The sequence below is a fragment of the Phaseolus vulgaris genome, chromosome 8 (assembly GCF_000499845.2).
Source record: "Phaseolus vulgaris cultivar G19833 chromosome 8, P. vulgaris v2.0, whole genome shotgun sequence".
Lineage (NCBI taxonomy): Eukaryota > Viridiplantae > Streptophyta > Magnoliopsida > Fabales > Fabaceae > Phaseolus > Phaseolus vulgaris.
The window spans coordinates 2,965,889-2,982,419 of NC_023752.2; the positions used below are offsets into that span (position 1 = coordinate 2,965,889).

The 16,531-nt window shown below is 33.9% G+C and overlaps 2 protein-coding genes across 2 annotated transcripts; both read left to right on the plus strand.

The window, feature by feature from the left end:
• The first annotated feature begins 1,950 nt into the window (after positions 1-1,950).
• Positions 1,951-6,635, plus strand: LOC137826975 (phosphatidylinositol 3,4,5-trisphosphate 3-phosphatase and protein-tyrosine-phosphatase PTEN1). The gene is made up of 8 exons (XM_068633145.1): positions 1,951-2,224; positions 3,006-3,317; positions 3,933-4,109; positions 4,725-4,838; positions 5,038-5,232; positions 5,345-5,581; positions 5,798-5,899; positions 6,260-6,635. Exons 2-8 carry the CDS (start codon positions 3,042-3,044, stop codon positions 6,410-6,412), a joined length of 1,254 nt encoding a protein of 417 aa, XP_068489246.1. The 5' UTR covers positions 1,951-2,224; positions 3,006-3,041; the 3' UTR covers positions 6,413-6,635.
• Positions 6,636-8,878: 2,243 nt separating this feature from the next.
• On the plus strand, positions 8,879-16,315 carry LOC137823745 (uncharacterized). The gene is made up of 5 exons (XM_068628999.1): positions 8,879-9,199; positions 9,514-9,596; positions 15,270-15,359; positions 15,446-15,885; positions 16,063-16,315. The coding sequence occupies exons 1-4, from the start codon at positions 9,025-9,027 to the stop codon at positions 15,839-15,841; spliced, it is 744 nt and encodes a 247-aa protein (XP_068485100.1). The 5' UTR covers positions 8,879-9,024; the 3' UTR covers positions 15,842-15,885; positions 16,063-16,315.
• The last annotated feature ends 216 nt before the right edge of the window (positions 16,316-16,531 follow it).

Here is a 16,531-nt window from a genome sequence, read left to right on the forward strand (position 1 = left end):
GATTTAGCAACAAATATTTGACGAGGTCAAAAGAAAACATACAATGTATAGGACTCCTCAGAATACAATAAACAGGAAAATACTAACTAATTAACCAAAGGAAAATTATTACGGGAAAGAAAACAAAGGACCAAGTAGAAACCTATACACTTCAGATACAAGCATTCACAATGACAATCTGTCACAGTAATGCACGGGTGTCAACCCACTGTTGCGCTCCCCATTTTTTGTAAATCTTCCTCTGTTTTCACGCCTAGATCTCTCTTCTTCTTCTGCAGTTTCTCTCTTTCTCTGTAGCTTGAAATCACGCTAGACTCTCCTTGGCTCACGCTAACGGTTGTTGACTCACTCTAGACGCTTGTTGACTCACGATAGACGCTTGTTGGCTCAGGATAGACGCTAGTTCGCTCAAGCTAGACGCTCGTTTGCTCATGCTAGACGCCCGTTTGCTCATGATAGACGCTCTTTTGCTCATGCTAGACGCTAGTCCTGGACGCTCGTTCGCTCACGGTAGACGCTTGTGCTAGACGGTCGTCCGTTTACGCCACAGGATCGTCCGTTCACGTTAGTCTCTGTCAAGCTCCACGCTCTCCCTCGTCGATATGCTTTCCATGGACACCCTTACCCAAATATTCAAAAGTAGAAATCCTAAAAATCAACTTACGAGATGCGATGAGAATAATGCCAACGGTTCCGCTTTTCTGCAATCACTCCTCTCCTTGTGGGGCCGATTCGCCGGCGGGGTTCAGCGGCGAAGGGTTCCGCGGTGGTTCTGCAATCACTCCTCACTCAAAATTTTCTCTCCCAATGAATCTCGTGCCTACTCGCTTTCTTCCCTTTTCACACTTTTTAAAATATAATTTGTTTGCACGGGACGTAAACAAAATTCATACTTGATCCAATTTTAACATCCATATTTTTTTTTTCACTTTGATTTGAAAATCAAAATATATTATTATTTATTTATATTAATTTTATTAACAAAATATAATATTTTATTATAAAATGGGAATTAGAAAAAAAATTGGGTGTAAGAATATCATCACCCTCTGGGAACTACTTTTGAGATTTGACCAAGAAGTAAAAAACTAAATATGAGATTAAAGAAGAGGAGAAAAATGGATTTTAGTGAGAGTAATTATTATATTTCATAATACAGACTAAATTTAGGTCATACCATACAGTAATTTAAATATGAATTTAATTTATATATGCTGATTGCCTAAATTTTATACTTATAATTTCTAATTGTTTGAGAATAAAATTTAATTATTTAAACTCATGTAATACTCATACGACACTTTGTAGAATACGTATTAGTGAAATGTTCAATTTAAAAAATATTTGTTGGATTTTTGATAATTTTAACACAGTTTTAACATAATTTTAAAAAGGAGAAATACATTAATTTTCTAAAAACTTAAATTTTTTTATATAAATTTGTAATATGATTATAAAAATAAGGAACAAATTCTTTTGAACCAACAATAAGAATCATTTGTATGCTAAAATAATTAAAACATACATGTGCATATAAATTTTTATTGTCAATTTATATAATTTATAATTATATAATGTATAAACCATATTCTCCTGTACTACATTCTAAAAGATATACATATCTTCGTATTCGTATCCGTGTCTGTGAGTGTTATATAGAGAGACATCGATTGTCTGTTTAAGTTAATGGATGTCTCTCACATGATTTGTAACACCTTAATCTAAAAAAAAAAAAAAATTGACAATTTTGGGAACCAGGAGAAATTAAGCATTTCAAAACAAGTTTTGGGAAAAAAATTGCAACGTGAGATGTATGAGTGAAGTGAATGAAGAGTATAAAGTGTTTGGGTCCTTGTGAAAGGCAACATAACATGAGAAAAAGTAATGGGAAAGAACAAAGTAAGACAGGACAGAACATAACAAAACAGAGCCTTTCCTATGTTTTCGGCTGTGTTGTGTCCAAATTTGGCGATATTGTGATGAAATGAGGTCACCATTTCCTCTAAATATGGAAAATCATTTCTGCCAATCCCATTCCCAAATTTTTCTCTCTTTTGTTACCAACCTAACCTATCACAACATGGGTCATGGAGTTCCTCCTCATTTCATCCCATCACCAGCTTCTCTAGGGTCTCCTACTTTCCTTTGGAGCCCTAGGTTTTGCTGTTTTCTGCTATTCCAATTTCAGAGCCCTGATCGGCAGCTACATGTTCCGCTTAATTAAGTATCATCATTGATCACACCCACTTTCTCTCTCTCTGTCTTTTGTTTTCGTTTTTTCTTTGTTTTACAATGTGGCTGTGAAAAATCACATATTGTAGTGATCCAGGAAGGAAAATTTATGCCCAAATGTTTTATCTTTTACAAAAGGGATTCTTAACAAAAAAAAATGGACAAAATTTTATAACTTTAGCCAGACATTATGTTCATCTTCTACTAATGGATCATAAATGCAATTTATGATTGATAATTTGGGGATGTAATCTCTTGCTTATTGCTGTGATTGTGTGTTGCGATTATCAAAATTATGGAAAATTGCAGACAGATATGGCCATGTTGAGTTGTGTGGAGACCTCAAAAACCATAATATCAAGGACTATGGTTTAAAGCCTTTAACAACCTGATGTTGCTTGAAACCTATAATTTCCATTAAATGATTAGTATAAGGGCAGCTTCTATATAATGATTGTAATGCTTCTTTGTTTTTCTGAGTTAGTTGAGAATGAACATTATTTTCCTATAAGCTTTTGTTGAAGTGATTTGATTTTGGTTGATTAGCGAAAATCGGTTTAAAGTGGTGTATCCTGTGATACCATGCGTTCATTGCACACCTTTCATGAATACTTGTAAAAAAAGGTGTACCCTGCAACAGAGTAGAATATGTACTATAAAGCTTCATGAATGAATGATTAATATTTAGGCAGTTCACTGATTTTTGTTCTTTTTGATTGTGCATCTAACCCTTATCACTCTTTATTTTACAAACTTTTTATTTTTTGTCATAGGTTTCTTGTCAGTGTGGAACCTGGCTTATCAACCTAATGGGGTTGAAACTTACAAAGCAGGATCCACCCAAAGCTGAGGACCTAAGTTTACATCATCACATGATCAGTTACCTAACCAAGAATTTTATTCGTAACTTGGTATCTAAGCAACGCAGAAGAATGCTTATAGCTGGTTATGATCTTGACATGTCATATATCACCGATCGAGTATTAGCAATGTCATTTCCTTCCCAAAGAATGCGAGCAATGTATCGAAATCCTCTCTGGCAAGTTAAATCTGTGTTGGACATGAGACATTATGACCACTATAAGGTGCACCTTCAACTCATAGTCATGTATAGTGCATATTATTATCTTGTCTACCTTCAATGCATTGGAAATTCATCATGATTATCCATAATTGTTTAGCTATGCTCTAATTTGTGTGTCTATTGAACTATTGTTCTTTAAATCCAGAGTTTTTTTAGTTTGTCTTTGTTATTTAATCTAGTATAGGGCATGACAGTGGTTAGTTTCTTGTACCAAATCTTTCAAATGGCACTAATGTCATGTTTATTTGATGAAAAAGACTAGACTTTTCCCCTTGAGTTTAGGCCAGTTATTTGTGTACTGGTGATACTTTGAGGTCACTTGTGGGTTATTATGATTTTCGTTTTTCATTCCTTGCTACTGATATTTAATTTTCTTCATTTGTCTGATGTAACTTACATCTTCGTAAAAGTGGATGACACTATTATTACCTATTTTTTCTTTAGTTTACTCTGAAGACTAATCTATAATTTTTTTCTTGTTCGATCTTCTGACTCGGTATCAATGTTGACAAATGACAGTTGTAGAGGCTGTTGTTTGTACCTATCATTCTACTTGTTTCCTATCCCACTTTTGGTCATTGTTATAGCTAAGCCATATCACTTCTAAAATTTTCAGATCTATAATCTCTGTATAGAAGAAAGTTATGATCCAGCTCACTTCTATGGACGTGTGGAAGCATACCCCTTTGATGATAACCATGTGCCATCTCTTGAAATGATCAGAGCTTTCTGTGAAAGTGTGGATTCATGGCTGTCAAGTGACCCCAAAAATATTGCTGTTATTCATTGCATGGTATGAGAGGTTACACTTCCTATAGAATCTTGAGCAAATTTCAAATAAGATTTAGAATTCATTACATTATATTTTGGGGAAATAAATAACTCAATAAATATCATAATATGCCACATGAGATTTTGATGGTGAGGCAAACAACTTCACTCTCATCTTCAGAATGAAGCCATGATGTCATCTAAATGAGTTTTATAGTTGGCTTAAGTTGTTATGAACTTATGGCTATTCACTCTTACTGATTTGATATTTCATAAAGATTGTGTAAAATTATTCCACTTAAAACTATGTATAAATTGGAGACCCTTGATATATCAATGCAATTAAAAGCAAGTGAAATTTTGCTTCCAAGATTAATTAGTTTGCTACAAAGAAGAAAATTCTTTAAATGTTAAATTTACGAGTAAAATACTTTCTATTGCTATGTTTTGGTTTGTAGTTATGTGATGTGGGTTTTTTTCGGCACTTGTATAAGAGTTGGGGTGCTCCTGAAGTGTCCTTTTTTAATTCATTTAATCTTTGCTGATAAAAAAAATGAGTAAAATACTTTCTCCTAGCACATCTAGCTATAGCTATTACATTTTTTCTCATTTGTATTCTTTGGTTCCAATTATGCAGGCAGGAAAAGGTAGAACTGGATTAATGGTGTGTGCATACCTAAGTTATTGCGGCATGTCAGCTGATGAGGCTCTTCAACTGTATGCAGATAGACGAACAACCAATAATGAAGGAGTAAGTTAAATTAGGTATAATTCCAACAATTTGAAATGTAAATCTATCTTCACCAACACAAGTTTTTGCTAATGCTTAAACAATGACTATCCACTAATGATAAACTGGTAATAAATGGTTCTGAATGTGAAAATAATATGTACTCTTCTTTCACCCCAATAATTAAGTTAACTAAATGTTATTGCTTATGTGGGATCAGGTATCAATACCAAGTCAACGACGTTATGTGACATATTGGGACACTCTACTTTCTAATTCTGTCCTTAGAGGAACTGGAAACGAACCACCAAAAGTGAAGTTGCCTCCACCGTCTAGCCGAGAATTGCGGCGAATCCGGCTTTATGATACAGTCAACATTGACACTATATTCTTTGTCATCTCAGAGCTACAAGAGGCAAGTTCACCACAATTTATGATACAACAATGTATGGAATACTGATTGTCTTTCTGGAATGGTTTATGAAGGCCACCTTATATTTTTTTTTTCTTGTTCCATTTGTTTACAGATTCCTAATGAGGTGTATCGTCCATCAGTGGAAGCTTACCGTAGCAGCTGTAGACAAATTAAGAAAGGATACCAGAGAAACAACAGTCCTCGCTATTATATATCTATTCTTGAAGATGATGATGATGGAAAGCAATCAGAAACAGAAGAACCTCGCATTGTAGTTCAAATGGACACAGAGAGTCCTGCTATATACCAAAAATCATGTTTGGACCATTACTTTGATAAACCCATACAAGTAAGTAATCAATGACCAAGAAATTAGTCCTTTTCTAATCAGTTTCTTTCTTATCATAGCACCCTTTTATTGGTTTAGCTCTTTTATTTTTTACAAATTGTGAAAAAAAAAATACTAATCAAGAAGTATTGGTATTTGCTCATGGAATTCTTTTACTAATATCCATTTTCACTTCTACCCCCAGATGTTCTGATTTTACTTTAAATCTTTGTACAGGTAACTGGAGATGTACGTGTCATATTCTATGAGAAAATGATAGGAGGTCGCCTTTTCTACTGCTGTTTTAACACAGCTTTTATTAAGAACAGCTTGCTACAGGTAATTTCATAGCATCCTTTATTCATGGTAGTTTAGTTGTGTATGCTGATATATTTAGATGGAAGAGAATTACACCTTCAAATTTGAGTAAAACCAAACCAGCAAGAATATGTCCTTTGTCATGCAAAATCTTTTCAAGGTGAGGCTTATAAAACACTGGCATTATGCTAAGAGACAATGAAATATAAGTGAGTAGACAAAAGAAACTAAGTTATCATGATTTTAACTACATGATATTCATATTACTTTAGAAATACAACTGTGAATATGAAATGAACTTCATATGGCATGTCATTTGCTTTGTGTTGGTTTGAAATTTATAATTGAGTAGAGTTCCCTTTTTTAACTATTCTTTTGTAGCTCACAATACAAGAGTTGGACAAAGTTGGGAAGAAGGGAAGCTCAATATGTGGACCTGACTTCTGCCTAGAATTATTGTTTGGTCCTGCTAACACAGGATATTCGTCATCAAATATATCCAATGATGAACATTCTAGTAATGATTCTTTATAATGATGTTTCCGAAAATCTTTACATAATATGAAAAGTCCATGTCCAATTAACTGCTGTAACATATTCCTGCAAAATGATCCCAACAACGAGTCCCTTGCAGTGTGATGTAGCAAGTGCATTCATTCCTCCACTTGTCATGTCGTCTAATTTTTCATTGGCGAAAGGCATGGGGAATAAGTGTAATTTTTGTATTATGTTAGTGATTGATTAGCATTTTGGTCAAGATGAGGTTGAGAGCATTATTATAATGCAAAAATTCGCAAACTTTCTTGTCGGATTTAATTTCAATGTTTAAACAAATTAAAGTATTAGTGTAAAAATACATCAAGTGTTTGACTCATGACAACAATTTAAAAGTTAACATTCTTATAACGATTTAGCAACCTTGTAATGATAATCTAAAGCTCTTTTTTATTGAGGGTGGACCAAAAGTAAACATTTTCAGTAGAGTTTAGTCGATCATCAATTTTTTTTCAGTGCAATTCGATCAAGTTATAGATACGTTAATAAAAAAAATTAGTAGTTTAGGTGATTCTCCGGTACATTTTTTTCTTCCTCGTGTGGTGATTCTTTTACATTCAAATAAATTTTTCAAAGAGCTCTTTTTCTTCTTTTTCTTTTTTGGTTCTTGTTTCTTTCTTTTCAACATTTCAACATAAGTGAAGAATCTATTCATTCTTTTTCTTTACAAAGTCATTTTTACCTTCATCCAAGTGAAAATCCTGTTATTTCTCTTGTTATGTTCCTTGATACGTTAGACCGTTTAACGTGTAAAAAGCAAAATAAATGTCTAACGAGTTCATGAAAATTGTTTTGTCTAACTTGGCTCGTTCTTTGGAATCGTTTAACATGTTAAGTCTTCAAAGATCGTCTAACAAGACCGTCCAACATGTCCTTGTACTCTGAGACTATCTATAGAGTTTATGCATGATTGAACTGTCTAATGTGTTAATACCTTATAGTTTGACCTTACTTTAATAAACACAAAGACTATATAATAAACTTAACTTTGAGAGACAGTTTAACAGTTTTAATATTGCAAGAGTGTCTAACAAGTTTAATCTTAATAGATTGTCTAATGTGTTTTTGTCTAATTTTGCACATACAATAGCTTTGATAGAAATCTTATCTCACCATAGTGTTTGTTATCATCAAAACTCATAGACTCTCTTATCATAAGACCATCTAATGAGTGTTAGACTATCTATCAAGTATTGGACCGTCTAGCGTCTTAACAAATATTTCATTATTTTTATTGTTGCTCATACTTCAATTCTTATTGTTAGACGATTCTACAAAACTTTTCTACTAAATGATATGTTAGACGATTAGGTAGACAATCTATTAGATAATTTAATTTTTTACCTGTAAAAAAAAAAATGTCAAAATTCAATTCAACCTCACTCCCAGTTATTGTACCTAAATGGATAAGTAAATAAATGTAATTAATGTGAAGAGGAAGGAATAGTGAAGCATGGTTGAGAAGACATGTTTTCATTGAAACATGCACAGTATTTGAGTTGTTGATCCTTGTAAGGGTCTTACGTGCAGAAATAGTAACATCATATGGCAGCCAGGGGCATATCTCTTCACATGGATAACTAATATGCTTGTGAGAAACAAAATTTCATATATACTTTCACTAAAATTAATGTTGGACCCTTGTGGCTTCATATGGTAATTGGGACACAAAATGCTATGCTTCCAACTAGGGATGGTTTCATCTTTGCCAAGGTGTGAATTTGTATTATTGCAATAATTTTAAGAAGAAAGAAGTAACATTTAAGGACAACTAATTTTGGATCATTATATTTGATAATAAGATTTGTAAAATATTAGGCTTTTAATTGAGATAGATATATTTTATTTTAATTAATACTTTTGTTTTACCATATTACTGTGCATCTGCCCTGTTTAAGCATGTCAAATTGAGGCATATGGCATCAAGGATGGTAATTATCTTGAATGAAAATTATTAATGGGTCCATTATAAATTGTTTTTCTTTTTTTTTTCCATTGTTTTCATAAAGGTCACAAATAATGGAATTTTAAGTCTTATATAGTCAATGATTGTGTATATTATAACTTATCAAATTCGCATCTCATGTCCTAATATCGACAGATTTTTTTAAAATGTTATGCAATTATTAATTTAATTGTTTTTTTCTTACTATAAATTCAATATAAATTAGTGCATTAAATACAACTCTTTTAAAATAAATAAATTATATATCTATGTTTTTATTAAAGTTAAAAATCCTTCATGTATTTTATTAAAGTACTTCAAATTAAAAAAAGTCTCTTATTTCATGAATAAACAATACTTGGAATTTTGTTTACATAATTATTTAATTATACGTAAATCTTTGTAATGACTATTTTAAATATCAAATATTCGTATTTTTTATTTTTACCAATGATTATTGTCAAAATATTTAACTTACACCTTTAATCAAATCCTATTTTACATTCAATCCATCACGTGCTCCTCACGTGATCATCCCTGATACACATTCCTGGTACAAATCTCACGCCGTCAGTCTCTCTTCTTCTCTGGAATCGTCATTCCTTTCAATCTCCGAAAATTCATCAGCAGAGCAGAGCAGAGCACGATGTCTTGGGTCCTCCGATCTACGAAATCTAAGTTGCTCTCTTCTTCCTCTTCTTCACTTTCCAGAACCTTCCCTTCCCTCTCCGGCACCTCCCATCACCTTCCTCACAATCAGATCGGACCTCTCTCTCCCTTCGCCGATCTCTTCCACCGCAACACCGCCTCCATGCCTCTCGGTAACTCCCTTCCTTCTCCCTTTCGTCTTTCCATTTCCTTCTTCAATGCATTTATTTTCATCCATCCTTCACATTTTCCTTTGTTTCCGCTCCTACACCTCGCATGTCCGATTACCGCAAACATCTATGTTCTTATTAATAACGCCAAAGAGAGCAAATAGCTCATCGCTGCATCAATTTCTTAATTCGCGTTTTATTGATTTCGATGATTCTCGTGATTCCTGTTGCTCTGCGGCCTTAATTTGTTTCGCAGGTGCCGAGTTCAATTTTCTTCTTCTGATTGTTTCATTCCTTTTATGCTAATGTCGTTTCAGCGAAGGAAGACGCTTCTGGCGGAAACTTGACTGGCCTTCCCAAAGTTCCTGCGAATAAGCTTGGCTGTGATTCTCATTCGTTGGTATGCATCTTTCCCGTCACTGTTTATGAGATTTCACAATTTAACCACACTCCATGGAGTTAATATGCTTTATGTACCTCTAACTTGTGATTGCTTGTGTGAACCTACACTCGTGTTTTCTCCCTCAAGACTGAGGGAAGCTGTCGTTGCTGCTGCAACTTTTATTAATCTGATTAAATCTAATGATCCTGCCCCCTTTATACTTCGTTTTTAGTTGCTGAAAAGTTCTGAAGTTGTTACAAGACTAGTTGGTTCTGACCGTGCAAGAGTAGTATGCTAGAGTTAGAAGTAAAGCTAGTTGTTAACTAACTAGTCCTGGTTACCAATGAAACTGTTGGGGAGGCTTGGCAATTTTGAAATATAGTGAGTTGTTGTTAAAGGTATAACTAGTTTTTTAAGTCTGAAAATTGCACTAATTTGTTGTGCAGAAAAGTGAAGTTGACGTTTAAAAACAGTAGGGAAAACATGTGGACTCCCAAGTTCCTAATTGGTTATCCCAAGATTATCATCCTTATTCTCACACAGATGTCAAACTTAATCAAATAAACATCAATCAAATTCAATGTAATCTTATCTGTAAAACAAGCGTTCAGGGTCTCTCTCGCCTCCAAGTATCTACTCGTGAGATGTTTTTCTTCTACCTCTTGCACTAAGGGAACAAGAGATTGATTGGAACTAAGGGAACAAGAGATTGATTGGAACTAAGCGAACTAACCAAGAATTATGATAGAAACAGTAGCGAAAAGAACTGTATTCTCAACCAGCGTTCAAAAACAATTTTTTTAGTAGAAACTCAAATTCAAAAAGACCATAGGATTAAAACAAACTGCTGTAGAAAATTGAAGAACAAAATTTTATTGAATAGAATCTCAGTAATTCAATGGGAAATCACAATGGAATCGATCCTAAAGGTTTAACCTTCCATGAGGAAGATGTAAGCAAAAGAAAAATAAATCTAGGTCTAAAAGTGCTATTTGGCTATGAAACTCGAGGCCTATGTTCTTTCTCCAAAGTCTTTTTTTATAATTTTCTTTTCTTTGCACAAAATCAAAATCTGTCTCAGGATATTGTTTAACAACTATCAAATATTTCCTTTCTTTGCTTCAATTTATTCAGCAAATATTCTCTTTCTCTATAGTTCCTAATTTAATTTTCACTTCTCTTCCAAATGTATTGTTTCCAAACTTGATTCAGATTTGCGCATTGATTGTAATAAAGCCCAGTGCTTCCGAGAGAGATATTTCAGAAGATTTACTTGAATAATATCTTCGAAGGATATTTGCTCTATATTTTACGTGTTTTGCATAGGTATTTTTTATTGCAGAATTTGAGAGAATCTCTTTGCATAAGATTGAGTTTGTTATGGTCCTTGAATCCTCATAATGTAATAGAATTACTGAACCAATATCTTCCTTTCTCAGTATGAAACATCCATCATTAGATTCTTCGAGAAGATCGTCTAATGACTTTCAACACCAGAAGCGTCTAGTCCTTTCTTAACCAAACTTTCCAAACTTCAAAGTGGCATAATTATTCACTGAGAAATCTTCAAAATCTTCACAAAGGATAACCGAATTCGAATCTTTCTCTTCAGAGCAATTTTTCCAACATTAGACTCTCTAGGGAGATCGTCTAATGTGTGTGACGATTGAGATCGTCTGGCCCTTCTTCATTAACACTCTTTAGGCTTTAACTTTGTAATTCTTCATCTGCATTATCATTAATAAGGTCCCGGAAATGGTCAAGATCAAGATGAGAGCAAAATGTATATGAAAACTAGATAAAAGCAATCATTCTAATTATGGTTTAGTTTCATCCAGTTATGCGAATCTCATCTAAAACAGTGAGTTTTACTCTCAATTACAGTCTAAGAAGCTAGTGCTAGATGCTCTAAGAGTGAATAGAAGTGTCCTCATCACAAACGTTCAACACTCCTCCTCAAGCTAGCTTGAACATGTTGTACATGGATGGCTTCCTAATCATGTCATTAAAGTGTTTCTTAGCTAAACCCTTGGAATATAGGAATGAAAATCTTCCCTTCCTCTATTTTAGACTTAATGAAGTGTTTATCAACTTCTACATGTTTAGTTCTATAACTTGCACCCCAATAAGCCAACTTCCTTTTGCAAATATAGTATATACTTCCTTTGATTAATAAAGATTGCTTTCGAGTTAGCAAACTCAATTCCAAGAAAATACTTTTATGGACCAAGATCTATAACTTCAAATGCAGCAGCCAGTTTCTTCTTCAAATGCTAAATTTCAGCAATCATTCCTTGTCATAATAATGTCATCTAACATGTACAATCAAAACAACAATTTTATTTTTGGTCATGTATTTATTGAACATCGTACGGTCATAGTAGTTGTAAAGTGTTGGAACCACGCTCTTGGAGACTGCTTTAGTCCATACAAAGACCTTCAGCTTCCATACTTGGTTAAACTTCAATTTCCCAACAAATCCAGGTGGTGGAACACTTATTCTTCCTAGTCCCCATTTAGGAATGCATTCTTTACATCTAGTGGTAAAGGGTTCAATCGCAATTAACAGCAAGGGACAAGAAAACTATAATAGAATCCTTTGCATCCCGGCTGTAGAAGGAATTAAATTTCCACCACAAGCATTTTGTAAAGTTGTTACAAAATTTTGCTCTGTCTCCACCACAAGCAGCAATTGCCAATCTCTGTAGCAGTAACCAATGTTGCTCTACCCCATGCATTATTTCCTGTGTCATATGCAAACTACTTTCCTTCAGCTGGTGATGAAAAGAGATGCCGGCAACCTGTTCAATTCTTCAGCATATTTTAAAAACATCAATCACATGTTCTGGAGGATAACATAATTTGGTGCCTGTGTGCAAGAAGTACTCAAGACTCTGCAGGAGATTTTCATGTATTGAGATTTAGTCTCCTTGCAACTGTTGGATAAAAAAGTTACACTGCAGGGCTTGGTTTTGCTGAACTAAGGTTAGAGCATCAGCATACTGTACATCTAGGGGAGACAGCTTTATAACCTGTTCATCAAAACCTTCAGCAGAATAAGGACCAATTTCTCCATCCAATTCTCTTAAATGATATTTCCTGTTGAATTCTGCAGCCTCAAGCAGTATGTATAAAACAAGTTTATCTCTTTTTCTTTCTGTCGTACAATAGTTTCGAAGGTAGGTTTATTCAATCCAGAAGTCCTTTTCACCTTAACTTTATCAGGAGGCTGCACCATTTTACATTCATTAACATTCACAGAGTCCATAAGTTCTGAAGAGGCTCCAATAGACAACATAAAATCAGGATTTACATGACATTCTGCTGATAACAAAAGAGCAGCAATTGCAGCATCATGGCTTTCAATAGTGACATCACTCTGAGAATGAAAATCTAAAGCTAAACGTCTGAACCCAGAAGCACAAAGTTCACAAGCATGGTAGTTTAGAAGTTGAAAATATTCTGCCTGCAGATTGAAGTATTGTAAACCAAGGCCAGCATCCAAGATATTAGTAAGAAAATGATGAGTGGAGTGTTTCTCAGCCACGTTTTTGGATTCCAAGCTCATCCCCAATGTTAGAAACAGAACTATTTTGCTTAGGAACATTTTACAAATTTGTTAGTATCATACTCTGCAGTTCAGGTTGGGAAAAGGGGTATATTTCGATCTTCAGAGGATTTTCCTGCTGTTTCTGAAGCATGTATATTTCTATCAGAGTCATCCTGACCATTTGACTGGAAAAAGCACCTCTACTAATTAATGCCAGAGGAAAGAGGTGAAATAGATGAAGTTTCATGGTTGGTTAGCCATAAGAACGACTTGCAAAGGTCAACATCAGGTCGCAATAACTTTGCAAACCACTTGCAAAGCAATATTGGTTGGTTCCAATATTGAGAGAAGAACACTGTAAAACAAAAGAAATCTGCTTAGTTTCTAACAATTTTTTATTATTAAACTATCAATGGAATCGACAATAAACATTTGTAATGTTAGTTTTCAGTCATTAAAGGAAACTATAATTGTCAACTAGATAAAAAAAAACTCGCTTTTATATATGGGAATAAACTGGTGACTGTCTAATGAAAACAAATCTTCATTATATAAACATCTTCATTCAAGCTTCTAAGGTCAAAATCAATTCGAAAAGTATTCCTTCAAATATCAAAGCACTTGTTAGACGATTCAAGCAAAATATAAGCAGTAAAATGCAATTTTTATAACTTTTTTGTAAAAACTATTATTTTGGAGAAAATACAAATCTAATCTAAGAACAAAAAATTAGAACAAAAGAAACCTCATGGACAATGCAATTACTCTAGAAAAATACCAGAAAACCGATTGTTATCAGATGTTTATGCTCCTTCCAACTTTCTATTAGAATTTACAGAGAGGAGAGAGTATAGAGACAATTGATGCAAGAAAATTTGATTTCTCATTGCATTTAGAATTCTGTTACAACAAATATTATATAGCTTCCAGGTAGCTTCATCTACAAGGAAGAGAAACAGCTACAGCCAGCTGGCTGACTGAACTAACTGTTTATAAACTAAGGTAGTCAAAATTGAGATCTTCCTCAAGGTCCAAAAGTGAAGTATGGATTGCAAATTGGGAGATCATAATACGGATTGCAAGATCCTACAAAATTTATTAAATTCATATGTATGCACACATGTGTGATTGTGTGGGCATGCATGCGTATTAAAGTAACATCATTATATCACACTTGAAATACATAATTGAACTTCAGTTCAACATGATAAGCCAAAAATAATATAATAAGCATATAAAACAGTTAGGCAATAAGGTGTAAACAATAAGTCAATAGCTCCATCTAATGCAAATAATCTTTCAAGTTAAAATCTTATTACTCAAGAGATATTAAACTCCATTTGCAATCTCACCATTCAAATTAGTAATGTCTAAATAATTCTGAGGTGTAGTTTCTTCCTCTTCAAATTGGATGGGAACTAAGTTTTCATCCAAACCTAATCCTTCTTTCTGCTGATGCTAATCTTCTGTAATCCACTACTCATCATTGGATGAACAATCATCATAACCTAATCCCAAGCCGCTGTTGCTTTTTGAGCATTTTTGTTTACCAGCAGTCGTCATGTTCTTTGAGCAATTTTGTTTTAGTAGTTGTCGTGTCCTCAGATCAATTTTAACAAGTTTGCCTCATGATACATATATTCTAGTTTGAGAGAGGGAGTGTTAAAGATATGATTTGAAAGGACAAAACATATTGAAGATTGATTGTCATTTTGTCAAAGGGAAAGTCACATCAAGGAAGTATCTACTAGTTTTGTCAGCTTTGGCATATCTCAAGAGGGAGTGTTAGAGATATGATTTGATTACATTAGTCTCAAGAGGATATTATATGATTTGATAGCGAAATATTGATATTTCCCATTATTCGATATTGTATTTTTTTTCTTCATTATAAATAAGAATATTTGTGTCTATACAACAAATGAAATTCATTATATTGGTTTTCTCTTTTCTCAACATGGTACCGAAGTAGTACTACCCTTTTTGACCTATTTTGTCATTAATCCTTTCAACATTCTCTAATACAAAAAAATTGAACTCCTGCATGCATACCATTACGTTTACGCCTGAAAATGTGATACAAATCATTAATTTAGCTTTGTTTAGTTTCTAATTCCTGTGGAATTGTTCTTTTATGTCAGATGTATAAAGCTTCTGGACTGGACACCACTGTGCTGGCTGGAGCCAGATATGGTGCTAGATTTTCTGCTGCTCAGAGTCCAATGCTATTGGTGAGTTCCTATATTGTGAATTATCTATGATTGAGTTGAGTCCATTTGTCTTCTGTTACTTGGCTGATGACATTTTCATTCATAAGGGAGTCAATACTGTGATGGCTAGAAGTTTTGAGAGAAGTATGGAAGCTGGCACGTTTGGAATGATTGGTCATAAACGTTGTATGAGCGACATCCCAAGCAAAACCAATGAGACAAACCCATCTGGTTTTCGTCCATTATCTCCTCATCTCCCTCTTTATCAGCCTCAACTCTCTTCAACTCTCTCAATTTTTAATAGAATTGCTGGAGCTTTCTTAGCCGGTGTCATTTTGCTTTTTTATATGATATATATAAAAATGGGTTCGGTTAGCCTCACCTATGACTCTTTCTACCAGTTTATATTTTATTCATCAAAACTCAACCTACTTGTCATGGAGATTTCTGCCTTAGCCGTGACCTACCATCTGTATAGTGCAATTCGTCATTTACGGATATGATTTGAGTCAACAACTGACACCTGCACTGTACGTTTGAACCTGAGGTAATATGCTTTTCCTTGATTCATGTTCAGTTTTTTATGGTTGCAATTATAAGACCCAAGCATGCTCTGTACTGTAATCAGGGTTTTTTTGGGGGTTGAGTCATATTTAGTTTTTGAAAAATACACTGAGACCCTTTCTCTTACCATGGATTAGTGTATAACATGTCCTCTTTACAGGTGGTGGAACTTTGTTTTTTCGACCTTGGAGGCATACTTCCATGTCAGTCATAAGGAACTTAAGAGTCGTGAATTTGAATGTTTGCAGTTATTTATTATCGACTTAATAATTACAATTCTCAACGTTTAGTGCTGAGCATAACTGCATCTATTTTGCACCTGACATTCGGTCATGTTTTTTTGCAGTCCTCTTAACTTGCATATAAGTAACTATTACAATTAATAAATGCTATCTTTTGGTGACTTGAAATAAGTTATCTCTTACACGATTCAAGGCAATATTTATTGTTTATTCTTTATTTTGGAAGATAAATGAAATTTAAAGTAAACTAGAGGTAGAGAAATGCACATGAGAGATTTGATTAAAATAATTTTGGAAACTAGAAGAGGGGGACATTTTTTAAGGCAATTGGTGTCACGGTGTCCATCCCGTTCGGTTGAAATTTTTGCTTGGAGAAATATATATTAA

Excerpts from the sequence above, each read along its gene's own strand:
- LOC137826975 (XM_068633145.1), top strand. The coding sequence starts at position 3,042 with ATGGGGTTGAAACTTACAAAGCAGGATCCACCCAAAGCTGAGGACCTA. Across the intron at positions 4,110-4,724 it reads TTGCTGTTATTCATTGCATG|GCAGGAAAAGGTAGAACTGG; the intron begins GTATGAGAGGTT and ends CCAATTATGCAG. Across the intron at positions 5,582-5,797 it reads ACTTTGATAAACCCATACAA|GTAACTGGAGATGTACGTGT; the intron begins GTAAGTAATCAA and ends ATCTTTGTACAG.
- LOC137823745 (XM_068628999.1), top strand. The coding sequence starts at position 9,025 with ATGTCTTGGGTCCTCCGATCTACGAAATCTAAGTTGCTCTCTTCTTCC. Across the intron at positions 9,597-15,269 it reads GCTGTGATTCTCATTCGTTG|ATGTATAAAGCTTCTGGACT; the intron begins GTATGCATCTTT and ends CTTTTATGTCAG. Across the intron at positions 15,360-15,445 it reads CTCAGAGTCCAATGCTATTG|GGAGTCAATACTGTGATGGC; the intron begins GTGAGTTCCTAT and ends TTCATTCATAAG.